This window comes from Triticum urartu, chromosome 6 (genome assembly GCF_003073215.2).
Source record: "Triticum urartu cultivar G1812 chromosome 6, Tu2.1, whole genome shotgun sequence".
NCBI classification, from domain to species: domain Eukaryota; kingdom Viridiplantae; phylum Streptophyta; class Magnoliopsida; order Poales; family Poaceae; genus Triticum; species Triticum urartu.
Window position 1 is genome coordinate 82991237 of NC_053027.1, and position 27534 is coordinate 83018770.

Sequence of the window (27534 nt, forward strand, 5' to 3'; positions counted from 1 at the left end):
CCTAAGTGTATTGCGTGTGTAAATCTAGCTTACACCCGTTGTATGCGAATGTTAGAACCTATCACACCTGATCATCACGTGGTGCTTCGGAACAACGGACCTTAGCAACGGTGCACAGTTAGGGGGAACACTTTCTTGAAATTATTGCGAGGGATCATCTTATTTATGCTACCGTCGTTCTAAGCAAATAAGATGTAAAACATGATAAACATCACATGCAATCAAATAGTGACATGATATGGCCAATATCATTTTGCTCCTTTTGATCTCCATCTTCGGGGCACCATGATCATCACTGTTACCGGCATGACACCATGATCTCCATCATCGTGTCTTCATGAAGTTGTCTCGCCAACTATTACTTCTACTACTATGGCTAATGGTTAGCAATAAAGTAAAGTAATTACAAGGCGTTTTCAGTGACACGCAGGTCATAAATAATTTAGACAACTCCTATGGCTCCTGCTGGTTGTCATACTCATCAACATGCAAGTCGTGATTCCTATTACAAGAACATGATCAATCTCATACATCACATATATCATTCATCACATTCTTTTGGCCATATCACATCACATAGCATACCCTGCAAAAACAAGTTAGACGTCCTCTAATTGTTGTTGCATGTTTTTACGTGGTTGCTATGGGTTTCTAGCAAGAAAGTTTCTTACCTACGCAAAACCACAACGTGATATGCCAATTTCTATTTACCCTTCATAAGGACCCTTTTCATAGAATCCGATCCGACTAAAGTGGGAGAGACAGACACCCGCTAGCCACCTTATGCAACTAGTGCATGTCAGTCGGTGGAACCTGTCTCACGTAAGCGTACGTGTAAGGTCGGTCCGGGCCGCTTCATCCCACGATGCCGCCGAATCAAGATAAGACTAGTAACGACAAGTAAATTGACAAAATCAACGCCCACAACGACTTGTGTTCTACTCATGCATAGAAACTACGCATAGACCTGACTCATGATGCCACTGTTGGGGATCGTTGCAGGAATTAAAATTTTCTACGCATCACCAAGATCAATCTATGGAGAGACTAGCAACAAGAGAGAGGGGAGTGTATCTTCATACCCTTGAAGATCGCAAAATGGAAGCGTTACAAGAACACGGATGAGGGAATCGTACTCGTGGCGATTCAGATCGCGGTTGATTCCGATCCAAGCGCCGAACAACGGCGCCTCCGCGTTCAACACACGTGCAGCCCGATGACGTCTCCCACGCCTTGATCCAACAAGGAGAGAGGGAGAGGTTGGGGAAGACAACTCCAGCAGCAGCACGACGACATGGTGGTGTTGGAGCAGCGTGGTACTCCGGCAGGGCTTCGCCAAGCGTTGCGGGAGGAGGGGGAGGGCTGTGCCTTGGATGTGGTGCGGCTGCCCTCCCACCTCCCCTCTATTTATAGGGGCAAGGGAGAGCCCCCCCCCCTCCAGATGGATCTAGAGGGGGGCAACAGCCAAGGGGGGGATGCTTGCCCCCCCCCCCCCCCCCCCAAGTTAAGGGGGCGCCCCCTTTAGGGTTCCCCCAAACCCTAGCCACATGGGCCCTAGGGGGTTTCGCCCTCAGCCCACCTAGGGGCTGGTTCCCCCTCCATATTCAACCCATATGGCCCTCCGGGGCAGGTGGACCCTCCCGGTGGACCCCCGGAACCCTTTCGGTGGTCCTGGTACAATACCGATAAACCCCCGAACACTTCCGGCGACCGAATAAGGACTTCCCATATATAAATCTTTGTCTCCGGACCATTCTGGAACTCCTCGTTATGTCCAGGATCTCATCCGGGACTCCGAACAACATTTGGTAACCACTTACAAACTTTCCCTATAACCCTAGCGTCATCGAACCTTAAGTGTGTAGACCCTACGGGCTCGGGAATCATGCAGACATGACCGAGACATCTCTCTAGCCAATAAACAACCGCGGGATCTGGATACCCATGTTGGCTCCCACATGTTCCACGATGATCTCATCGGATGAACCACGATGTCGAGGATTCAATCAATCCCGTATACAATTCCCTTTGTCAATCGGTATGTTACTTGCCCGAGATTTGATCATCGGTATCCCAATACCTCGTTCAATCTCGTTACCGGCAAGTCACTTTACTCATTCCGTAACACATCATCCCGTGACCAACCCCTTAGTCACATTGAGCTCATTACGATGATGTCTTACCAAGTGGGCCCAGAGATACCTCTCCGTCATACAGAGTGACAAATCCCAATCTCGATTCGTGCCAATCCAACAAATACTTTCGGAGATACCCGTAGTGCACCTTTATAGCCACCCAGTTATGTTGTGACGTTTGGCACACCCAAAGCATTCCTACGGTACCCGGGAGTTGCACAATCTCATGGTCTAAGGAAAAGATACTTGACATTAGAAAAGCTTTAGCAGACGAACTACACGATCTTGAGCTATGCTTAGGATTGGGTCTTGTCCATCACATCATTCTCCTAATGATGTGATCCCGTTATCAATGACATCCAATGCCCATGGTCAGGAAACCGTAACCATCTATTGATCAACGAGCTAGTCAACTAGAGGCTTACTAGGGACATGTTGTGGTGTATGTATTTACACATGTATTACGATTTCCGCATAACACAATTATAGCATGAACAATAGACAATTATCATGAACAAAGAAATATAATAATAACCATTTTATTATTGCCTCTAGGGCATATTTCCAACACCCACGACGCCCCATATGCAAGGTATGCGATCTGGGCCTCGCAAAGGTAAAATGTCGAACATTTGTTTCAGGGGGGGTGCATGGCACCCGAGCTCATGGATGGGAGCAAAGTTTCAGAGAAGGTTTGTTTGGTTCCTCACTTTGGAAATGTGATGTGGTTCCCCTCTCTGAAAAACCTCCATCTATTATGATTCATGTTTTTTAATCAAAGAAGGGCTTTCCCCTTCCGATTTTCATTACTGATGTTGTGATTCATGTAGGTGGATGTGTACTCGTTCGGCATCGTCATGTGGGAGCTTATAACAGGGAAAGAGTCGTATTCTGATTTGCACTACATGCAGATCATAGGTTAGTTCTTCTCAGTATACACGCAAGAATTAGAATACCTATTTTCTGTATACTGTTTAGTTCTGTACACTAATCATTTTTTTCCAGCCAGCAGGAGTACACACGCGGCAGGCCCTGGGACGAACTTCACCAATGGGCACAACAAAGAAAAATCCGATTCTATACATGAATGAAAATCTAAATAAAGATATAAACGGTGAGACCCCTTGGAGGCTCCTTAGCGATTTGGGCTTTCTGGCCGTCCAATTCTCCCCGCTCCGTGCCTCCGCTCGCTGCCGGCTCCTCGAGTCGGAATGAACAGGGATTCGCAAAGTCGCTAATTGTACCAGCCTTATTGCACCCACTCTCGCTGGCATCCTACGTGGATCGTCCTTGTAGCCCGAGGGCCCGCCCGTCAGCCTCACAGTTCGTGTTTAATAAGTGTGGCGGACTGTCTAGATTCGCACAACGTTCCTCCCATTGGTCGATTTTGTTCATTTACCGTAGTGGGTACGTATTATGGAATGCGTTGCATGCCCCTCTGAGAGACCTTTCTTCATACGTCCTTTCAGCCCCCTCCTTCTCGCTAACGATGGGCCCCGTCCCTTACGTGGCCCGCATGTCGGTTGCTCAGGACCCGATGTTTCCCTTCGACGTGTCGCTGTTGCGTATTTTCTACAGTATGTCAGGGCAAGCTGGGTATTTCACTCGATCGTCGGGTACGTTGCACTGTTCTTGATGTCAGGGAGAATTCGGGCCCGATTTCTCCATTCGAGCTGGCCTCTCTCCATTCGTCGGCAGGTACGTTGCAATGTGCCGGTCGTCAGAAGGCATGATTTCGTTGTTGCTGGCGGCTCACCATTGGTTCATTAAGACGATAGCGGGTACGTTGCACTATGCTGGTAGTTAGAACGAATTTGGGCCCGATTTCGGTGTTGCTGGTGGCTCGCCATTGGTTCCGAGTGGTTATCGACTTAATGGAGTTGTCGTGTACACCATGCTGGGGAACGGGGAGTTCTGGATCAGATGGTTATTGCAGCTCTCATTTCCCCTCTTTTCTTCTTCCTCTTTGTTCTTGCTCCACCGTGTTTTCTCGAGCTCTGGCCCCTGTTATTTCTTCCTCGGTGTTCTTGCTCCGTCGGCCGGTTAGCTCCGGGTTGGGTTGTTTTTGGGTTCTTTTGTTTGTTCTTCACTGTGCTTTCTGGTTTGCTGCTGTTCTGTTCGATTTGTTTGTTTCTTGTTTTCGTTTTTGTTTTCAACGTGCTATTGTTTGATTTTTTTGTTTTTAATGGGTTTTGTTGTCCATGTGCTTACTCTCATGTTGTTTTTTGTGTTCCTTTTCTATTTACATGTCATTCTTTTACTTCGTTCCTAGTTTTTCAATCGTTTCCGAGTTTTGCTTAAAAAGGGTTTCTAATGTTATTCTCCATTTTTATCTGTGCAGGTCGTCATATTGCTCGATCTCTCTTGGTTGGGCACGCGTTATTCGACGTGTTCTGTTTGGGCAGGTGTGCTTCCGGTGAGTTTTGGTGCTATGTATTTCGTATGGTTAATCGTTTACTATTTTCCTTGGTTTTCTTTAGAGTTTTGTTTGTTTTCTTTTTTGATTTTCTTATTCAAGTCGATATCTTTGTACAGATCTACGATCTTGGTGTTTAGGCGTGTTTTTTCTGTGTCTACAATCTTCCCCATTATTTGTGAGTTTTAACGTTTCATGTTTTTTCTATGGTTTTATTATCCTCGGGTTTTTTAGTGGGTTTATTATGTGTGTTTATATTTTTAATATTCATATGCGTCGTTGTTTTCGTGTTTTGGTTTGTTTGATTCTGTTTATTTTTCATGTTTTTATATGTTGTTAATCATTGGGGTTTAAGGTACGGCTCTTTTTACGATGTGTCTGACTTTCGTGTATACATGTATTGTTTTTTCCCGTGAATTTGATTTTTAATTGTCTGGTGATTCCTCATGCATATGTTTCTTACGTGTTCCTCTTCTATTTTTTTCATTTATGGATTATTTGTTTTTTGTGGATGTGTATGCTCTTGGTTTTTTTGGTTTGATGACCCTGTATTTTTCGTTCTTTATCGTTCTTGCCTTTCGATTGTTTTGGGCTTTGATCCTTTTCTTTTGTATCCTCGCTGTGTTTGTAATTTGTCCGGTTCAATTTTCGTATGCTTTCTATTGTTGTTCGTTGTATTGATCTTTATCTATTTTCTTGTGTTCGATTCATTTTTCACCCGGCTGTGAAAGCGTGTTGGAGTCGATCACCTGAGCCGTCCGAGAGTATCTTTACTTGTTGCTGGCTTAGTTTTTTAGATCATCTTCTCCCGTACAATAGGGTTGTTTCGGCTGTTACAATAGGTTTGATTGATTACACGGTTTTGGCTGTGATGATGGGCTAGTCGTTCAGTAGTGGTGTTGTTGATTAGCTTTACTTTTGTGTACATTAGGCTCTGTAGGCTGTTATTAGTGTCCATGTCCTTTTGTGGGTCTGATGTGCTAAGTAGATCTGCGAGTGACAAGATTGGTTTTTTTCTTTTGAATCGCGTGTGTTCTATAGTCGTGTGTCACGTCGTACCGCATTAGTTTGTGCTTCTGTTATGGTATTCCTTCACGTGTTCGTCAGGTTGTGCTTTCTTCTTTTAGCCATGATAGTGTTTTCAACCTTGAGCCTTGTTTTGACGACACGCCTTACCCATTGCCGACTCCCTAGAGTCGGTTTCAACTTACATCCATTTACCCATCCATCGCCGCCTCACCCTCCATTAGCATCGGCGTGGCCGCCACGACCGCGTCTGGATCCGCCTGCCATGGATCTACCATCGACAACGAAAAAGAAGAGGGGAGGCGCAGCTAATTGCTCGCCAGAGTGCTTTAAACCTAGTGGCGGAGGAGACGTTTCACAATGGAGGGGATCCGATTTGCTAACCCCAAAAGCCCCCTGACCCCATACATATAGCAACGGAGAGGCGCATATGCGGGTCGCCTCATAAATTTTTATGGGCCGTCAACTTTTAGTAGATTTGTCCGGGCCGAAAAAAGCCAAAACCCGCATGACAGATGGAATTTTACACGTCGACGAGCTATTAGCGAATCTGCTAGAGATGCTTTTATGCCCCAACTCATCGGTAGAGTGGGGGAGATGAAGGAGGGGGCGGGGTGTTCGAGAGAAGAGAGCAGCACAACATGACTATGGGAGTTGATATCATTGACTGAGGTGATGTATGAAAAAAGAGATTTTTTTGCTACATGAACATGACCTCAATGGCGAGATGTAGTGCAATGGAATAAGGCGAAGTATTAGATGAAAATAGGTGCTCACTGAAAATCTGGATTTTCGCATGGTCTATCAGATCTATAATGAACAACACTGATCAAAAGGTGGGATCACTAATGATCCACTTAAACACAATTAGCAGAAAAACCCCTGACTCGTTCACCATTAAGGATGAAAAATCTTATACGCCTCAATCTTATATGCCGCCACGTTTCATGGGCCATGATGGAATTTTCAGGTTTTCACTGAATACCTATTTTCACTGGATACTTTGCCAGGAAATAAAGTTATCCATATCCCAAAAATATGTTACTCCTAATTTATTCCTTGAATTCACCCGCAAAATAATAATAATAATAATTTCTTGATTTTTTTGTTTGATTTTAAGTCGGTTCACTCCGTCCTAAAAAAAAGCCGGTCATATTCCGTGCCCCAGAAAAGAAGGCGGTTCCTTTTTTTGCCAGATCAATCAACGGCCCAGAGGCCAGACTTCTCTGCGATCTACTCGTACTTTGCCAGATCCCAAACTTCCCAAGTCCAAACCATCCCTTCCACCCAATCCCCCCCCGCGTCCCCCCACCCCTCTCTCGCGAAACCCTAGCCCCGCGCCGCCGCCATGGACGGGATCGACGCGGAGCTCGCGCGCGCGCAGGACGAGCGCCGGAAGCTGGAGGAGGCCCTGGCGGCCGGCGCGCCCATGGCCGTCTCCTCCGTCACCTTCGACAAGGACCTCTACGGCGGGGGCGGCTCCGGCTCCGACCGCTTCGCCGGCTACGACACCTCCATCCCGGCCTCCGAGGACGACGCGCCCGAGGACGACAGCGCCGAGCCCTCCGCCGCCAACCCCGCGGTGCGCCGCCTCGCGTCCTACACGGGCCACGCCGTCGCCGCCGCCGACATCCCCCGCTCGGAGGACGACGACGGGATGCCCGCCAAGAGGTCCCAGCGCATCATCGACCGCGAGGACGACTACCGCCGCCGCCGCCTCGACCGCATCATCTCGCCCGAGCGCCACGACGCCTTCGCGTCCGGGGAGGCCACCCCGGACCCCTCCGTCCGAACCTACGCCGATGCCATGCGCGAGAGCAAGGTGCAGCAGGAGAAGGAGCACGTGCTGCGGGAAATCGCCAAGAAGAAGAAGGAGGAGGAGGAGAAGGCCAAGGAGAAGAAGGCTGCGCCTCAGCCACAGCCAGCCGCGACCAAACGGCGCAATAGGTGGGATCAGTCGCAGGACGGCGATGCTGCTGCTGGGGCCAAGAAGTCCAAGACCTCAGACTGGGATGCCCCTGATGCAACTCCTGGGATTGGGCGCTGGGACGCCACTCCTGGCCGTGTTGGAGATGCAACGCCCTCTGTGAGGAGGAATAGGTGGGATGAGACTCCAACTCCAGGGAGGATGGCTGACGCAGATGCAACTCCTGCAGCCGGTGGCATTACTCCAGGAGCCACCCCTTCTGGGGCATGGGATGCTACTCCTAAGCTGCCTGGTGGGCTTGTCACACCAACACCCAAGAAGCAGAGATCTAGGTGGGATGAGACACCAGCAAGTATGGGGAGTGCAACACCTGGTGGTACAGCAGCGACACCTGCTGGGTTCAACACTCCTGGGCAAACACCATTCGGAGCAGAGAACCTTGCCACGCCAACACCTGGTCACCTTGCTGCTCGTGGCCCGATGACTCCGGAGCAGTACCAGCTCTTGCGGTGGGAGCGGGACATTGAGGAGCGGAACAGGCCTCTCACTGATGAGGAGCTTGACTCCATGTTCCCGCAGGAGGGATACAAGATTCTTGAGCCTCCAGCTTCATACCAGCCCATACGTACCCCAGCAAGGAAGCTGCTTGCTACGCCAACACCTCTGGGCACACCAATGTATGCTATTCCAGAGGAGAACCGTGGACAGCATTTTGATGTGCCCAAGGACTTGGGTCCTGGTTTGCCCCTCATGAAGCCAGAGGACTACCAGTACTTTGGGACGTTGCTGAATGAGGACGAGGAGGAGCAGCTAACGCCAGAGGAGCAGAAGGAGAGAAAAATCATGAAGCTCCTGCTCAAGGTAAAGAACGGCACACCCCCACAGCGGAAGACAGCACTCCGGCAGCTCACGGACAAAGCACGCGAGTTTGGTGCTGGCCCATTGTTCAACAAAATCCTGCCATTGCTCATGCAGCCAACACTTGAGGACCAGGAGCGGCATCTCCTGGTGAAGGTCATTGATAGGGTGCTGTATAAGCTGGATGAGCTGGTCCGTCCATTTGTGCACAAGATTCTTGTTGTTATCGAGCCACTTTTGATTGATGAGGATTACTATGCTCGTGTTGAGGGCAGGGAGATTATCTCAAATCTTAGCAAAGCTGCCGGTCTTGCTACTATGATTGCTGCCATGAGACCGGATATTGATAACATTGACGAGTATGTGAGGAATACGACTGCTAGGGCATTCAGTGTGGTGGCTTCTGCTTTGGGTATCCCGGCCCTCCTCCCATTTTTGAAGGCTGTTTGTCAGAGTAAGAAGTCCTGGCAAGCTCGGCACACTGGTATCAAGATTGTTCAGCAGATTGCTATTCTCATGGGCTGCGCTGTTCTGCCTCACCTTAAGAACCTAGTTGAGATCATTGAGCATGGTCTAAGCGACGAGAACCAGAAAGTGCGGACAATCACTGCCCTATCTCTTGCTGCACTTGCTGAAGCTGCCGCACCCTACGGTATTGAAAGTTTTGATAGTGTGTTGAAACCTCTCTGGAAGGGTATCAGATCTCACCGTGGAAAGGTCCTTGCTGCCTTCTTGAAGGCTATTGGTTTCATCATCCCTCTTATGGATGCTCTGTATGCCAGTTACTACACGAAGGAGGTGATGCAAGTCCTGATTAGAGAGTTCCAGTCACCAGATGAAGAGATGAAGAAGATTGTCCTGAAGGTTGTTAAGCAGTGTGTCAGTACAGAGGGTGTGGAGGCTGATTATATCCGGAGTGACATCCTTCCAGACTTCTTCAAACACTTCTGGGTTAGGAGAATGGCCCTAGATCGTAGGAACTATAAGCAACTTGTGGAAACAACAGTAGAGATGGCAAACAAGGTGGGAGTTACTGGTATCGTTGGGAAGATTGTTGAGGATCTGAAAGATGAAAGTGAGCCTTATAGGAGAATGGTGATGGAAACAATTGAGAAGGTGGTGGCCAACTTGGGTGCCTCGGATATTGATCCTCGTCTGGAGGAGCTGCTTATTGATGGCATCCTGTATGCTTTCCAAGAGCAGACAAGTGATGATGCAAATGTCATGCTTAATGGTTTTGGAGCTGTTGTGAATGCGCTCGGCCAGAGGGTCAAGCCTTACCTTCCTCAGATATGTGGTACCATTAAGTGGCGGTTGAACAACAAGAGTGCGAAAGTTAGGCAGCAAGCTGCTGATCTGATCTCAAGGATAGCTATTGTTATGAAGCAGTGCCAGGAGGAGCAGCTTATGGGTCACCTGGGTGTTGTGCTATATGAGTACCTGGGAGAGGAGTATCCTGAGGTGCTGGGTTCAATTCTCGGAGCATTGAAGGCTATCGTGAATGTTATTGGTATGACTAAGATGACGCCTCCGATCAAGGATCTCCTTCCTCGTCTGACTCCCATCTTGAAGAATAGGCATGAGAAGGTCCAAGAGAACTGCATTGATCTAGTTGGTAGGATTGCTGATCGTGGAGCAGAATTTGTTCCAGCTAGGGAGTGGATGAGGATTTGTTTTGAGTTGTTAGAAATGTTGAAGGCTCACAAGAAGGGTATCAGAAGAGCCACTGTGAACACATTTGGTTATATTGCCAAGGCAATTGGGCCACAGGATGTGTTGGCCACTCTGTTGAATAACTTGAAGGTGCAGGAGCGACAGAACCGTGTCTGCACCACTGTAGCAATTGCTATTGTTGCTGAAACTTGCTCGCCTTTCACAGTTTTGCCCGCCCTCATGAATGAGTACCGAGTTCCGGAGCTAAATGTTCAGAATGGTGTATTGAAGTCTCTCTCTTTCCTCTTTGAGTATATTGGCGAGATGGGCAAAGATTACATATATGCTGTCACTCCCTTGCTCGAAGATGCCCTAATGGACAGGGATCTGGTTCACAGGCAGACTGCTGCATCTGCTGTTAAGCATATGGCTCTGGGAGTTGCTGGCTTGGGTTGTGAGGATGCTCTTGTCCATTTGCTTAACTATATCTGGCCCAACATATTCGAGACATCTCCCCATGTTATAAATGCCGTCATGGAGGCTATTGAGGGGATGCGAGTTGCTCTAGGTGCAGCTGTGGTTCTGAATTATTGCCTCCAAGGCCTTTTCCATCCAGCAAGGAAAGTACGTGAAGTATATTGGAAGATCTATAACTCGCTGTATATTGGTGCACAAGATGCACTTGTTGCCTCTTATCCTGCACTAGGCGATGATGGAGACAATATCTTCAGCCGTCCAGAGCTAGCCATGTTTGTGTGATCAATGTGAGTCTTATTTCTTATTTTGTATTTCTCACTGTAATATCTGTAATGTTTGAGTAGCTACTGAAAAATTCTGCCAAGATATGAAATAAGTTTGTAATATTGGTTGATGCATTTTATGTTTACTAGTTTTGGGTGCTTAATTCAGCAATTCCTTTTGATCCAGACTATACTTGTAGGAGTTAGCTGTTCTTAAGCTTTTGGAGTAATGTTTACTCCAATACGGACAACAACTTTTAACCTGCAGTTATTGAACACTATGCTCAGTAGGTCTCTCCCTAGTATTTCAAGAGAAAAAAAAACTCAGCCAGAAATGGATCGAAACTCTGATAATAGGTTATTATTTAATTTCATTCAGCTCCCTCAGAATTTGCAACTATAGTTTGAAGTGCAAAATCTAGAACAGGAACACATTCAGATCGATTTTACATTGTCAAGACTTGAGCATGAAAATCTTTAAACTCCAAACATGTATGTTGTCCTGTTTAACAAAAGGTGGATGCAGGTAGTAAAACAAATTCTGTTAGTGGGTAGTTGTTTCTTTTCCTCTTCTTTCACATCTACTTTCTTGCCTTTGTATTCAACTGGTGTCAAGATTCTTTGTTTCATGCTCATTTATCTATTTGCGTAGATTCTTAAAATATTACACAGTCTTCTATTGTATTACTTTCAGTTTTACATTAGTCCCGAACTCTTAATAAATATCTAAGATTGGTGTCATTTTGTTGTGTTGTCCTGTAGATTTACATATCCTGCTTTGTGAAGACTTCACATTTTGAGGAGTATCTTATGTCCAGGTAACGAATCTGTATATGATGCTGTACATTCTGCTTGCAGTTCATCATGGACATGTATTTTTGTATGGCATATGCATGTTTTCTGCTAAAATGTATAAATTCTGTCAAGGCAGTAAATTGCTGCTCGGTTAAAGTAGAATCAGCTGTACAGGGAGTAGCACTCTGACCCATTGAGTGTATGTTTAAATAAATAGCTGCTCAGTTTAAGTAGAATCAGCTGTACATGTCATTTTAGCATGTGAGCAGTAGCAGAAGTGGTGTTTAATTTGTGTCGTCGTGTTTCCTTTTGCATTTTCTGTATGTTGTATTTTGTTGCTCTATTACAAATAATACAAAAGCAAGAATCTGATATACAAACGCATTGACAGGCAGGATGTGCATGTCCATGTATCGTCATCCACATGCATCAATGCAGATGCATGTGAAACTTGAACTGGGGTGGTATTTGATTTAGTGCTCACATTTATTTGAACTGGTGCTGTTTGTTCTTGCGAAGTCTGTTTTTATGAAGCTGCATTTTTGTATTTGCAGGCTTGTTGCTTCCTGAAGGGGGTGCAATCTTTAAGAAATACATTTTTTTGTCCTGGTTTACTGTACTGCTTTAACCTACTGCTGGAGTCCTATGGACTAACTGTTGCAGAACTGTTTTGTTTTCAGGGTACTTCTTTCCAAGTGTTACGCCGAAGAGTCTTCTTATCTGGATCTGCGGCCAGGCGACGTAAGGGCAGAACAGCATGTTAATTTCGCCGCAGCTGATAATATGTGAAATCAAGTCGTTAGTAGTGAAGACAATAAAATCACAGTAGCACCAATATCATCTTATTTATCATGTATATTTGGTTATGATGGCCAGCCTCTGCTGTCAAAACTCTGTTTTAGCGATGTTTTGTAACGCTGTAAACCATCAAGCTCTGTACTATGTGTGCTGTGGCATGATTATGTCTGGAATGCTTGCCTAGCTTGCGCTGTTTTACTGTTGATCACCTTTTGTGTTAAACACCTCTGCTGAATCCATGTTTCTCACGGAGTATTCTTGGACTGATGTTCAATTTGCTTGAACCATAGCAAAATGCATCGTGTGTGTATTTATCACTCTTCTGACGATTTCTCAAGCAGTAGTTTAGTTATGATACTCCTTTCGTTCCAAAATAAATGACTCAACTAGTACAATCACTTATTTTGGGACGGAGGGAGTACATTTTAGATAATTTCACCGGATATGTGTGTAGCCCATGCAGTGCCACCACCAGCAAATTCGCGATCTTCAGCGACGCAAACGCCGATATGTCGTGTTTGAGCGGCATGCTGTTGTGGTGGGAAGGAGCGAGCGGCCGTGGTGACCTGGTCTCGCCGACCGCCAATTCTGACCGAGACCGAACCGTGACCCACCGCACCACCCAAAACCAAGCGTCCCAGCCAAACCAAACCAAGCTACCCAGAAACCACGCGCACGCGGCGCGCGAGCGCAACCAACTGCTGGCCAGCCCGCCCATCACCGGCCGTGTCTCCGACGCCACTTCCCTCCCCGCCCGGATCGGGCTCGCCGGCACCGCCCATGGCGTCCTCCTCTGCGCTGCTCACGGGGGAGCGCCTCGTCGTCTTCCTCTTCGCCGCGCGCGTCGCGCTCGCTGCCCCGGCCCGCCTCGCGGCCCCGCTCGCGCTCCTCGCGGGGGCCGCCCTCGCCGTCGAGCTCGCGGTGGACCGCTCCGCCGCGGCCCCTTCCTCCCCGCTCCGCCGGTTCAGGACAAGGTGCGGCCGCTCTCCCTCGCCTCGTTCCTATCCCATCCCACGGGATTAAACAAAATCATCGCGATTCGGCCACCCAGGCGGATTTCCCAGAGTGTAAATTTCGTCTCGTTCGGTTCCTCCGCCAGAAGAATGTGTGCGTATAGATGAGCTCGAATTGCTGGCAGGCGCATGCGGTTCTCCTGCAAAAAAAAAATAAAAAAATCTCTAGTGCGAATTGGTCAAGACGAGCCTCATTTCAATGGGTTGCCAACACGATTGGGGAATAATCGGTGGTGTGGTTAGGGCATTGGCAGATGCGCTGGGGATGATGGTGGTGCAGATAGGAGCTTAATCCTCGGTCGATTCGAGTCATTGATTTAGCATACGCAGTAGAAATGCGGCTTGCCCTTGGCTTAGCGACCATCCCTGAGTAGAATGTAAAAGTTCAGGGGTCTGTTGAAATTTAGTCTAGATCTTATGATGCGCAATCCCAATTGTGCACCTTCACTCTACATCGTGTTTGAGTTATGTGGCTATTTCATTTTATCGCCTCTTTTGTGGCAAGCTACAAAATAAAATTGCACCTAGCGCTTGTTGTCTGATGCATATACCCTCCAGGCCAGGTGCTTCATCAGGCATTCTTCTTGGCGCAACTACTTTGCCTTGTGTTATGCTTGCACGGTTAATCCAGCTTTCGAGGATCTTACCGACAGATCCTAATGGAGCACAAGGTATGTTCCTAAATTTATTGTTTTCATCAACAATTCACAAGTCAGATGCCTTGTGAAGTGCAGTTATCCTCTATTTTATCCATGTGTATTGAACACCTTTTTTTCGTGATGCATACAGTTCACTAACCACATATATTTTGGTTTATGTGGCCAGAATTTGCATACCTCGAAATGCAGTATTGGGCAGTATCCATCAGCTGTGTCAGTGTGCTGGCTTTCTTCCTTTGGCATCTATGTCAGTCTGCCAACAATGAGATTTCTAAAACTTTGAAATATGGTTCATTGATGGTAGTTTTATATCTAGTGACATTCTTGCTGTTCTTCCTAGTGAAGACTGATGGAGGTAACGTGCAAGTATTTATCTGCATTCAATGATAATTACATTGTGTTTTTTAAATCTAATTCAAGTCGAAAGATGAGAAGGATTTGACAAAATAATTGTGTTGAATTTATTGTAGGTCTGTTAGCGATGACCAAAAATGGGTATCTGCTCTGCCATGGCGTGGCTGCTGTGATCTTGATCAAGCACATTCTAGAGAAGTTCCCTTCATGTTCATCTTTTGGTTTGTACCTGAAGTCTAAGATGTAATTAGATCTTTATTTCTATTCTTCTGTTTATATCTGATTGCATATCCTTACATGCATTTATACATTTTTCCAAGATACCTTATGGATTAAGATGAATCCCATGCAGAAATATATATGCACATAAGAACGATTGCAATTGCCCTCACTTTGTTTAGTATCTTTTGCATGTAAGGCCAACTATTTTGTATGGATCTTGTTTAGTAGTGCAATTTATTAGTATATCTCCTCTTCATTTTGACTTGGAAGTGCAACCTTTTTCTTATTCACACTCTTCTGTTTATTCCAGGGGAGGGACTTCTGGTGTCAAGTGGTCTCGTTGTTTACTTCGGTGATATTCTGGCTCGTACTCTTTCAAAGGTGTGAATTGTTCGTAAATCCTAACTATATCTTTGCTATAAAAAAGAGCAAATCTGATGGCCTGTATCATTTTAATTGCACTGGCAGATGGAGTTCTCTGCATCACCAGGGGCATTCATACACACACCTGGAACTCAAAGCGAGATAGCCACCGTTATTCAGGTAGGGTATTTGTTATTTTGATCGTCTGGCTTGAGCTTTATAGCATTTCCATCTCGTACTTCCTTTGGCACGGGTTTTTGCTTGGTCTTTTTCTACTTCCCTGTTATTTCTTACGTCTGGCTTGAGCTTAATAGCATTTACATCTCGTACTTCTTTTGGCAGGGTTTTTTGCTTGGTCTCTTTCTACTTCCCTTGCTGTACAAAAGTTCTCTTCAAGTTTGGGTTTACTGTCGAACATTGGGCAAGCAACGAACACAAGCAATTGAGAAACGAGTAGAAAAAAGAGCAGGCTCTGCTGTATTTTATGTCTCGTTGTTGTTGGTGTTACTGTTCTTAGTGCCGTCATGGACGCGGCTTGTTCAAGGTCTTGAAGTCCATCCGTTTGTTTGGTAAGAATCACCGTTTGACTTTCATGGGAAGAGCATACCACTCATCAGTAGTGGAATTAACATTTTAACTTTGCACTCTGTTCTTTCTCGGAAAATCTTCTGTATATTTACAGATACTGATTTTGTTGTTTGCTTAATGGCTCATTATTTCACAGGGTTCTTAACTACATGTTCACCAATTCAGATGAACGGCTTCTTTTATGCGCATACTGGATATTTGTCATATGTGTATCAATTAGAAGGTTCTACAGTATATCAAAGCAAAGCAAAACAGAGAGAATTCTTTTGCGCAAGTATTATCATCTTGTTGCTGTCCTGATTTTCTCTCCTGCCGTTATATTTCAGGTAATGTATACATCTTCTCTAATCTAATCCCACTAGTATATTTCGAAAGTTATTGTAATAAATTTTGATCTATGCTTTGCAGCCTGCTTTCTTGGACTTGGCATTTGGTGCCGCATTTGCTCTTTTCTTAATACTGGAGATGATTCGTGTAAGAATCTTTTGATTCTCCTACGTCCTTCCTCACTCTCTTCCCTTTTCCCTTTCAATAGTATCTATTATGCCAAGTTGTGCTCATTTTTCCACAAATGTTCAACTATGTCCTCAGGTTTGGGAAGTATACCCTCTTGGGCATACCATACATCAATTCATGAACGCTTTCACTGACCATCGCGATTCTGAGATTCTAATTATTAGGTAAGTGTGCTTTAGTAGTCTTTCTTTTCCATATTTTACATCTTTCACTGTAGGATATAACGTATTTTATTGGATTTTTTCAGTCATTTCTCACTCTTACTGGGCTGCGCACTTCCTAAGTGGATGTCATCTGGATTCAATGATCGACCCCTAGCCCCTTTTGCTGGAATTCTCAGCTTAGGGATAGGTGATACAATGGTAGGTCCAGTGGCCTGTTAATATTCCTTACTCTACGCCTTCTTCTAATACAAAATGACGTGCACTTTGGTGCATGTCTGAGGAAAAACAATCCCTATTGTACTGTGTTATATCTGATGTATTCTCTGATTTGCACCCAGGCATCAATGATAGGGTACAAGTACGGTGTCCTAAGATGGAGCAAGACAGGAAGTGAGTTCGGTTTTCTTATATTTCTTTGGTCCTTCCGCACTTGTCTGCTGATCACTTATGCATGTTTCCTGAAATGTTAGAGAAAACAATTGAAGGCACGGCAGCAGGCATAACTTCTGTACTGGCAGCCTGCTCAATCTTGGTGACACTCTTAGCTTCAAGCGGATACATTCTTTCACAGGTTCGATCTCTTAATTTCGTGCACCGAACCGACCAAAGCTTTATGCTAGAACATGCAACACAATTTAGATAAAAACTCCCACTGACCGTTTTCTTATGTTGGCACAGCACTGGTTGTCACTTTCATTAGCTGTGACTTTGAGCTTATTACTTGAAGCGTATACGACACAGCTGGATAACGCTTTCATACCCCTTGTATTCTATAGCCTTCTATGTCTATAAAGCAAGAGCAACCTGTTATACATCCAACTGACCTTGAGGTCCTCTTTTTGGTTCCTGCTAATATATATAGTACAGCAAGGCAATAGCTAGTCATTTGATCTCTTTGCCTCCTTGGTACTCCTTTGTACCACCTCTGATCTAAAGTGTAGGCTTAGGTATAAGAATACGAAAATAGAATTAGTGAATATGGAGTACTTCAGTAGAGGACATCTTTGGTACAGATGAAGCTCTATGCTGTAACTGTAAGTTTGTAACAGCTTATCTTGGAGTGGTTCCGTTCCATCAACTCTTTTGATCTTCTGTTGGGCGCATCAAAATACGAGTTGTATGAAGTAATGATGAGTGTGGATATTATGGTCATGCTGTTGTGAAAACCGTTGATTTTACAATCTGTTGGGCTGAGAAATGAAAGCGAAGTCGAGCCATCATTTCCCCCTTCTTTATTGAAGCAAGAAGGTAGACCAATTGCAAAACAGCACCATAAGTTCATTTTAGCAACTACTATAGCATAAGCTTAATTATTAATTACTAGCCATAGAACAAATATAAGTTACTACTTAATAAATTAGAAGAGTAGCATATAAAAGCCATTTAACAGTGGCATTATTGCATTTGTTTGCTAGCGATAGCAAAAATTACTTAGTTAGCAAAATGATTGTATAAAATCATTTGTAAATGACATTACATGAATTAACTACTAACCATGGAAAAATTCAACATTAGCAGTAGGTGAATTTAGCTACTCCCTTTGTTCACTTTTGTAAGTCGTTTAAGAGAGCTGAAATTGAACTATTTTAGGTGCTGTCTTAATAAATGTCTAAAAGGTTTTGCAAAAGTGAATGGAGGGAGTACTAAAGATATAACAAAACTTAATATGGCAATCAATGGCTTGATGGTTGGTTCACAAGCAAGATCATCGACATGAAGGTCGGTAAGTATCTCGGCGAATTTCAGGAGGTGGCTTAGGGGCAGGGTCAGGTTCATCGCGACCATTCTCGTCCTTCGGTCTAGTTGCCGGCTCCGGTAGCAGGCACAAGACCACTGCGCTGCCCACGAATCGCCCTGCAATGGGGGTGATGGAGGCATCGATTTTCTCTCCTATGGCACTTGCTTCAGCCTCACAGTCCCATGTCCTCCTGGTGTCTTCTTACACGAGCCGCCCGATCGTCCGACCTCCTTGCGTCCTCTTGTGCTGGGGACCTCATGTTGCGCCACACCCTCCTACTCTTTGACGTGTCACTCGACATTTTCCTTGGGGCCAGATGTGGCAAGCCAGATGAAGAGGCGTTGTTCCACTCACATCACACCATCATGTTTAGACAGAGAAAGAGAAAGGCATTGTCTCGTTGAGAGGGATGTGTCAGAGTAAGAGGTTTATGGTTTCTAATGTGAGCCGAGCTTACATAATGTCCAGACACATCAGATATTGTAGTTACTGAAAATCGTGTGCGATGTGCCACAACATAGCAAACGAGCGCCAGAAACGATTGTGTGTGATGTGGGATTTCACATAGCAAACAAGCGTTACAACTGTAACTGTGAGCCATTTGCTCACATGGCACTTCACACACTGGCCCAACGTGTAACTTCCTATGCAATAGCCATATCACACGCATTTCTGACTCAACCAGACCATGTGCGACGAGCTTATGTGCAGTATCTTCATCTCCTTACACATACAACATCTCTCTCTGAGATATTAGTTCATCAACAATTTCCATGCCATATCCATTGCTCCGTCTTAAGCGGTACCTCCACTGGCCGACCCAACTCCACTACCCCCTCCGCTTCCGGTAGAACCATTTGCGCTACCAGACCCTCCGCCACCGCCCATTGCATTACCAGCACGGCCAACGCCACTACCACCACCGGAGTTGCCACCGCCACTACCCCCACTTCCACCTCCAACACCACCGCCTCCTCCGTTGCTCACACTCACCCCACCACGCCCGATGTGAACACCGACACCGACACCACCTCCAGCTCCAGCCCCTGCATGCACACCGCCGGCGCCACCGGCCCCACCCCACCTCCGCCGATCCCCACATCGATACCACCACGCCCCACGTCAATGCCAACGCCTCCACCCGAGCCACCGCCGGCACTTGCACCGCCACCACGGGTAGTGCCAGCTCCGCCTCCAAGCCCACCGCCGACAGCGATGGACACGTCGTGCCCGCCATGGCCTATGCTGATACCGAAGCCCCGGCCGCCACCCTCCCCGCTGCCACCTTTGATGGAGAACGACTTGCTGTCATCCAGCGTGGTTTTATCCTCCCGTAGGAGCCTTGCTTGGGCAAGCTGGAGAAGTGAAACGCACAGCAGCACTATAGCTGAGACGGCCAGACGGCGGCAGGAGGTGGGAGCGGCCATGGAGGAGCTGCAAGGATGAACGGCACAGTTGCTTGTGTAGGTGTGCTGAACTGCTGATGACCCTGCTGTGCGCAGTGCGTGGATTTTTATAGAACAAGTAAAGCCGATGTCTCATAGTCCATACTGGAATAAGCAGCCACAAAGTAAAGGTGATCTGATCCTAGTGAGGTGTATAGCAATTGCCAACTGGCCAAGAGAATTCTCAGGTGCACATGTTTGTGCTACCAGAAAACAAAAACAAGCTTAAGCCACATGATCATCTATGGGATTAGAACTTTGATCTCCAGTTAAGTAGCATATAGCCAGGTTTGAGACATTTTTTGGCTGGATTGAAGGGGAAATGCTACTGAATTGTTGTTTCGGGTAAGATTTTTGCTCACAACGTTCCATGATGTGGTGCACACAGATTTTCGTAAAAGTCAAGCTCCATAAACTTTGACCAAGTTTATATAAGAAAAAAATATCTGCATCTGGAGTACCTACTAAATATAAAATTATGTCTCATGATATATCTAATGATGTGTATTTAGTACCGTGGATGCAAGTGCCCATAAACATGGTCAAAATTTATGAAGTTTGACTTTTGAAAAATATTATACACACTACATTATGAGAGAGAGAGAGAGAGAGAGAGAGAGAGAGAGAAAGAGTATAAAGCAGACCACTCAGGTCTTTGGGTCTGTCGATATGAAATGTCCTTCATATTTGTTTGCGTAACGTGAAAGACATCAAGGCCAGACAAATCGACTTACAATAATGAAGATAAAAATGAAATGGCGCACAAATGATCAAAAATGTGAGTATATGGCCAGACAAGTGGCACTAGCGCTGAATATGTATACACAAAATCTTTAATTGTAGACCAGTACAAAAATAATCACAGTTGAGCGTGTGTACGGAATGATTTCATTAGCCGTCATATTCGGGCAAGGAGTATGTTGCTTTGGTCTTTAGAAAACATGGACACAACCGTTCCCACATACTTTGACGATTCACGATAGCGTACTTTCACATGACCTTTACGGCTTGTTTTCATGTAACTTCCTATGTATAGAAATATAAGATCATTTAGATCACTAAATTAATGATCTATAAATGCTTAGTGATCTATAAATGCTCTTATATTCATTAGAGAGGAAGTACTAGATTTACATATCCGTTCAAGCTGCTTTGCAGGTGTGTCACCGCCTGCAAGAATCTTCTGCCTGAAAGGGCAGTGCTATTGTGCTAAGCAGGGAATGCCGGCTTAAAGATTGTTAGGCGATGGGCCAGGTCAGCGCAGGAGTCAGCGCAGGAGCGTCCCACGCTTCTGCCCACGATCCCATGATCGCTCACGGCGTCTGCTATATGTATCCTCCCATGTACTTTTTGTATGGCAATGAAAATCAAACCACAACAGTTTTACTGTTGGGGAACGTACTAATTTCAAAAAATTTCTTACGCACACGCAAGATCATGGTGATGCACAGCAATGAGAGGGGAGAGTGTCGTCCACGTACCCTCGTAGGCCGTTAAGCGGGAGCGTTATGACAACGCGGTTGATGTAGTCATATGTCTTCACGATCGACCGATCCTCAGTACCGAACGTACGGCACCTCCGCGTTCAGCACACGTTCAGCTCGGTGACGTCCCGCGAACTCACGATCCAGTAGAGCTCGAGGGAGAGTTTCGTCAGCACGACGGTGTGGTGACGATGTTGATGAAGCTACCGTCGCAGGGCTTCGCCTAAGCACCGCTACAGTATGACCGAGGTGGATTATGGTTAAGGGGGGCACCGCACACGGCTGGGAGAGATCAATGATCAACTTGTGTGTTCTAGGGTGCCCCCTGCCCCCGTATAAAAAGGAGCAAGGGGGAGGCCGGCCGGCCCTGTAGGGCGCGCCAGGAGGAGGAGTCCTCCTCCTAGTAGGAGTAGGACTCCCCTCTTTCCTACTCCTACTAGGAGGGGGAAAGGAAGGGGGAGAAGGAGAAGGAAAGGGGGGCGCCGCCCCCACCTTCCTAGTCCAATTCGGACCAGAGGGGGAGGGGGCGCGCGGCCTGCCCTGGCCGGCCCCCCCTCTCTCTCTCTCTCCACTAGGGCCCAATAAGGCCCATTAACCCCCGGGGGGTTCCGGTAACCCCTTCGGCACTCCGATAAAATCCCGATTTCACCCGGAACTCTTCCGATGTCCAAATGTAGGCTTCCAATATATCAATCTTTATGTCTCGACCATTTCGAGACTCCTTGTCATGTCTGTGATCATATTCGGGACTCCAAACTACCTTCAGTACATCAAAACATATAAATTCATAATACCGTCACAGAACTTTTAGCGTGCGGACCCTAAGGGTTCAAGAACTATGTAGACATAACCGAGACATGTCTCCGGTCAATAACCAATAGCGGAACCTGGATGCTCATATTGGTTCCTACATATTCTACGAAGATCTTTATCGGTCAAACCGCATAACAACATACGTTGTTCCCTTTGTCATCGGTATGTTACTTGCCCGAGATTCGATCGTCGGTATCTCAATACCTAGCTCAATCTCGTTACCAGCAAGTCTCTTTACTCGTTCTGTAATGCATCATCCCACAACTAGCTCATTAGTTGCATTGCTTGCAAGGCTTATAGTGATGTGCATTACCGAGAGGGCCCAGAGATACCTCTCCGACAATCGGAGTGACAAATCCTATTCTTGATCTATGCCAACTCAACAAGTACCATTGGAGACACTGTAGATCACCTTTATAATCACCCAGTTACGTTGTGACGTTTGGTAGCACACAAAGTGTTCCTCCGATAATCGGGAGTTGCATAATCTCATAGTCATAGGAACATGTATAAGTCATGAAGAAAGCAATAGCAGTAAACTAAAACGATCAAGTGCTAAGCAAACAAAATGGGTCAAGTAAATCACATCATTCTACTAATGATGTGATCCCGTTAATCAAATGACAACTCATGTCTATGGCTAGGAAACTCAACCATCTTTGATCAACGAGCTAGTCAAGTAGAGGCATACTAGTGACACTATGTTTGTCTATGTATTCACACATGTATTATGTTTCCGGTTAATACAATTCTAGCATGAATAATAAACATTTATCATGATATGAGGAAATAAATAATAATTTTATTATTACGTCTAGGGCATATTTCCTTCAGTCTCCCACTTGCACTAGAGTCAATAATCTAGGTTACACAGTAATGATTCTAACACCCATGGAGTCTTGGTGCTGATCATGTTTTGTTCGTGGAAGAGGCTTAGTCAATGGGTTCGCAACATTCAGATCCGTATGTATCTTGCATTTCTCTATGTCTCCCACCTGGACTTGATCCCGGATGGAATTGAAGCGTCTCTTGATGTGCTTGGTTCTCTTGTGAAATCTGGATTCCTTTGCCAAGGCAATTGCACCCGTATTGTCACAAAAGATTTTCATTGGACCCGATGCACTAGGTATGACACCTAGATCGGATATGAACTCCTTCATCCAGACTCCTTCATTTGCTGCTTCCGAAGCAGCTATGTACTCCGCTTCACTCGTAGATCCCGCCATGACGTTTTGTTTAGAACTGCACCAACTGACAGCTCCACCGTTCAATATAAACACGTATCCGGTTTGCGATTTAGAATCGTCTGGATCAGCGTCAAAGCTTGCATCGACGTAACCATTTACAACGAGCTCTTTGTCACCTCCATAAACGAGAAACATATCCTTTGTCCTTTTCAGGTATTTCAGGATGTTCTTGACCGCTGTCCAGTGATCCACTCCTGGATTACTTTGGTACCTCCCTGCTAAACTAATAGCAAGGCACACATCAGGTCTGGTACACAACATTGCATACATGATAGAGCCTATGACTGAAGCATAGGGAACACCTTTCATTTTATCTCTATCTTCTGCAGTGGTCGGGCATTGAGTCTTACTCAACTTCACACCTTGTAACACAGGCAAGAACCCTTTCTTTGCTTGATCCATTTCAAACCTTTTCAAAACTTTATCAAGGTATGTGCTTTGTGAAAGTCCAATTAAGCGTCTTGATCTATCTCTATAGATCTTGATGCCCAATATATAAGCAGCTTCTCCGAGGTCTTTCATTGAAAAACTTATATTCAAGTATCCTTTTATGCTATCCAGAAATTCTATGTCATTTCCAATCAGCAATATGTCATCCACATATAATATTAGAAATGCTACAGAGCTCCCACTCACTTTCTTGTAAATACAGGCTTCTCCAAAGGTCTGTATAAAACCATATGCTTTGATCACACTATCAAAACGTTTATTCCAACTCCGAGAGGCTTGCACCAGTCCATAAATGGATCGCTGGAGCTTGCACACTTTGTTAGCTCCCTTTGGATCGACAAAACCTTCTGGTTGCATCATATACAACTCTTCTTCCAGAAATCCATTCAGGAATGCAGTTTTGACATCCATTTGCCAAATATCATAAAATGCGGCAATTGCTAACATGATTCAGACAGACTTAAGCATCGCTACGGGTGAGAAAGTCTCATCGTAGTCAACTCCTTGAACTTGTCGAAAACATTTCCAACAAGTCGAGCTTTGTAGACAGTAACATTACCGTCAGCGTCAGTCTTATTCTTTAAGATCCATTTATTCTCGATGGCTTGCCGATCATCGGGCAAGTCAACCAAAGTCCATACTTTGTTCTCATACATGGATCCCATCTCATATTTCATGGCCTCAAGCCATTTTGCAAAATCTGGGCTCACCATCGCTTCTTCATAGTTCGTAGGTTCTGTTGGAAATATGCCCTAGAGGCAATAATAAATTAGTTATTATTATTATATTTCATTGTTCATGATAATCATTTATTATCCATGCTAGAATTGTATTGATAGGAAACTCAGATACATGTGTGGATACATAGACAACACCATGTCCCTAGTAAGCCTCTAGTTGACTAGCTCGTTGATCAATAGATGGTTACGGTTTCCTGACCATGGACATTGGATGTCGTTGATAACGGGATCACATCATTAGGAGAATGATGTGATGGACAAGACCCAATCCTAAGCCTAGCACAAAGATCGTGTAGTTCGTATGCTAAAGCTTTTCTAATGTCAAGTATCATTTCCTTAGACCATGAGATTGTGCAACTCCCGGATGCCGTAGGAATGCTTTGGGTGTACCAAACGTCACAACGTAACTGGGTGGCTATAAAGGTTCACTACAGGTATCTCCGAAAGTGTCTGTTGGGTTGGCACGAATCGAGACTGGGATTTGTCACTCCGTGTAAACGGAGAGGTATCTCTGGGCCCACTCGGCAGGACATCATCATAATGTGCACAATGTGACCAAGGAGTTGATCACAGGATGATGTGTTACGGAACGAGTAAAGATACTTGCCGGTAACGAGATTGAACAAGGTATCGGGATACCGACGATCGAATCTCGGGCAAGTATCATACCGATGGACAAAGGGAATTGTATACGGGATTGATTGAATCCTTGACATCGTGGTTCATCCGATGAGATCATCGTGGAGCATGTGGGAGCCAACATGGGTATCCAGATCCCGCTGTTGGTTATTGACCGGAGAGATGTCTGGGCCATGTCGGCATGACTCCCAAGCCCGTAGGGTCTACACACTTAAGGTTCGATGACGCTAGGGTTATAGGAATAGATGTACGTGGTTACCTAATGTTGTTCGGAGTCCCGGATGAGATCCCGGACGTCACGAGGAGTTCCGGAATGGTCTGGAGGTAAAGATTTATATATGGGAAGTCATCATACGGTCACCGGAATAATTCGGGGGTTACCGGTATTGTACCGGGACCACCGGAGGGGTTCCGGGGGTCCACCAGGAGGGTCCACCTGCCCCGGAGGGCCCTATGGGTTGTATTTGGAGAGGGACCAGCCCCTTAGTGGGCTGGGCGCCTCCCCCCTAGGGCCCATGCGCCTAGGGTTTGGGGGAACCCTAAAGGGGGGGCGCCCCCCTTGCCTTGGGGGGCAAGGCAACCCCCCTTGGCCACCGCCCCCTCCTCAGATTGGATCTGAGGGGGCCGGTCCCCCTCTCCCTTGCCCCTATATATATGTGGGGGTTGGGAGGGCAGCCGCACCCAAGTTCTGGCGCAGCCCTCCCCCTCTCCCAAGTCCTCATCTTCTCCTACGGTGCTTGGCGAAGCCCTGCAGGATTACCATGCTCCTCCTTCACCACCATGCCGTCGTGCTGCCGCTGGATGGAGTCTTCCCCAACCTCTCCTTCTCCCCTTGCTGGATCAAGGCGTAGGAGACGTCACCGGGCTGTACGTGTGTTGAACGTGGAGGTGCCGTCCGTTCGGCACTAGGATCATCGGTGATTTGGATCACGACGAGTACGACTCCATCAACCCCGTTCACTTGAACGCTTCCGCTTAGCGATCTACAAGGGTATGTAGATGCACTCCCCTTCCCCTCGTTGCTAGATTACTCCATAGATTGATCTTGGTGATGCGTAGAAAATTTTAAATTTCTGCTACGATCCCCAACAGGTTCATCATGGTCAAGTAACATGACTTCCAGAGCAGGATTACCGTATCACTCTGGTGCAGATCTTACTCTGGTTGACCTATGAGGTTCGGTAGTAACTTGATCTGAAGTTTCATGATCATTATCATTAGCTTCCTCACTAATTGGTGTAAGTGTCACAGGAACTGGTCTCTGTGATGAACTACTTTCCAATAAGGGAGCAGATACAGTTACCTCATCAAGTTCTACTTTCCTCCCACTCACTTCTTTCGAGAGAAACTCCTTCTCTAGAAAGGATCCATTCTTAGCAACGAATGTATTGCCTTCGGATCTGTGATAGAAGGTGTACCCAACAGTCTCCTTTGGATATCCTATGAAGACACATTTCTCCGATTTGGGTTTGAGCTTATCAGGTTGAAGCTTTTTCACATAAGCATCGCAGCCCCGTACTTTAAGAAATGACAACTTTGGTTTCTTTCCAAACCACAGTTCATAAGGAGTCGTCTCAACGGATTTTGATGGTGCCCTATTTAACGTGAATGCAACCATCTCTAAAGCATAACCCCAAAACGATAGCGGTAAATCAGTAAGAGACATCATAGATCACACCATATCTAGTAAAGTATGATTACGATGTTCAGACACACCATTATGCTGTGGTGTTCCGGGTGGCGTGAGTTGCGAAACTATTCCGCATTGTTTCAAGTGTAGACCAAACTCATAACTCAAATATTCTCCTCCACGATCAGATCGTAAAAACTTTATTTTCTTGTTACGATGATTTTCCACTTCACTCTGAAATTCTTCGAACTTTTCAAATGTTTCAGATTTATGTTTCATTAAGTAGATATACCCATATCTGCTCAAATCATCTGTGAAGGTGAGAAAATAACGATACCCGCCGCGAGCCTCAGTATTCACCGGACCACATACATTAGTATGTATGATTTCCAATAAATCTGTTTCTCGCTCCATTGTTCCGGAGAACGGCGTTTTAGTCATCTTGCCCATGAGGCATGGTTCGCAAGTTCCAAGTGATTCATAATCAAGTGATTCCAGAAGTCCATCAGTATGGAGTTTCTTCATGCGCTTTACACCAATATGACCCAAACGGTAGTGCCACAAATAAGTTGCACTATCATTATCAACTCTGCATCTTTTGGCTTCAACATTATGAATATGTGTATCACTACTATCGAGATTCAACACAAATAGACCACTCTTCAAGGGTGCATGACCATTAAAGATATTACTCATATAGATAGAACAACCATTATTCTCAAATTTAAATGAATAACCGTCTCGAATCAAACAAGATCCAGATATAATGTTCATGCTTAACGCTGGCACCAAATAACAATTATTCAGGTCTAAAACTAATCCCGAAGGTAGATGTAGAGGTAGCATGCCGACGGCGATCACATCGACTTTGGAACCATTTCCCACACGCATCGTCACCTCGTCCTTAGCCAGTCTTCGCTTAATCCGTAGTCCCTATTTCGAGTTGCAAATATTAGCAACAGAACTAGTATCAAATACCCAGGTGCTACTGCGAGCTCTAGTAAGGTACACATCAATAACATGTATATCACATATACCTTTGTTCACCTTGCCATCCTTCTTATCCGCCAAATACTTGGGGCAGTTCCGCTTCCAGTGACCAGTCCCTTTGCAGTAGAAGC

At 45.7% G+C, this 27534-nt stretch overlaps 2 protein-coding genes and 2 pseudogenes across 5 annotated transcripts; 3 read left to right on the forward strand and 1 right to left on the reverse strand.

The window, feature by feature from the left end:
• Positions 1-3058, forward strand: part of LOC125516587 — a 36380-nt pseudogene extending 33322 nt beyond the window's left edge.
• A 3774-nt stretch (positions 3059-6832) lies between these two features.
• LOC125514145 (splicing factor 3B subunit 1-like) lies at positions 6833-12556 on the forward strand. 4 transcript variants are annotated; one of them, XM_048679420.1, is made up of 4 exons: positions 6833-10779; positions 11518-11573; positions 11942-12014; positions 12105-12556. In XM_048679420.1, exon 1 carries the CDS (start codon positions 6926-6928, stop codon positions 10772-10774), a length of 3849 nt encoding a protein of 1282 aa, XP_048535377.1. In that variant the 5' UTR covers positions 6833-6925; the 3' UTR covers positions 10775-10779; positions 11518-11573; positions 11942-12014; positions 12105-12556. The 4 variants fall into 4 exon arrangements, with proteins under 4 accessions (XP_048535377.1, XP_048535376.1, XP_048535375.1 ...); XM_048679419.1 differs by having other exon boundaries at positions 11942-12011; XM_048679418.1 differs by having other exon boundaries at positions 11942-12231.
• Positions 12557-12978: 422 nt separating this feature from the next.
• On the forward strand, positions 12979-17379 carry LOC125514146 (dolichol kinase EVAN). Its single transcript, XM_048679421.1, has 14 exons — positions 12979-13322; positions 13920-14032; positions 14187-14375; positions 14491-14595; positions 14907-14977; positions 15065-15139; positions 15302-15528; positions 15684-15873; positions 15956-16021; positions 16139-16227; positions 16311-16425; positions 16566-16617; positions 16698-16798; positions 16906-17379. Exons 1-14 carry the CDS (start codon positions 13129-13131, stop codon positions 17017-17019), a joined length of 1701 nt encoding a protein of 566 aa, XP_048535378.1. The 5' UTR covers positions 12979-13128; the 3' UTR covers positions 17020-17379.
• Positions 17285-19581, reverse strand: LOC125514147 (annotated as a pseudogene).
• Positions 19582-27534: the final 7953 nt, after the last annotated feature.

Excerpts from the sequence above, each read along its gene's own strand:
- LOC125514146 (XM_048679421.1), top strand. The coding sequence starts at position 13,129 with ATGGCGTCCTCCTCTGCGCTGCTCACGGGGGAGCGCCTCGTCGTCTTC. Across the intron at positions 14,978-15,064 it reads TGGCTCGTACTCTTTCAAAG|ATGGAGTTCTCTGCATCACC; the intron begins GTGTGAATTGTT and ends TTGCACTGGCAG. Across the intron at positions 16,426-16,565 it reads TAGGGATAGGTGATACAATG|GCATCAATGATAGGGTACAA; the intron begins GTAGGTCCAGTG and ends ATTTGCACCCAG.
- LOC125514145 (XM_048679420.1), top strand. The coding sequence starts at position 6,926 with ATGGACGGGATCGACGCGGAGCTCGCGCGCGCGCAGGACGAGCGCCGG.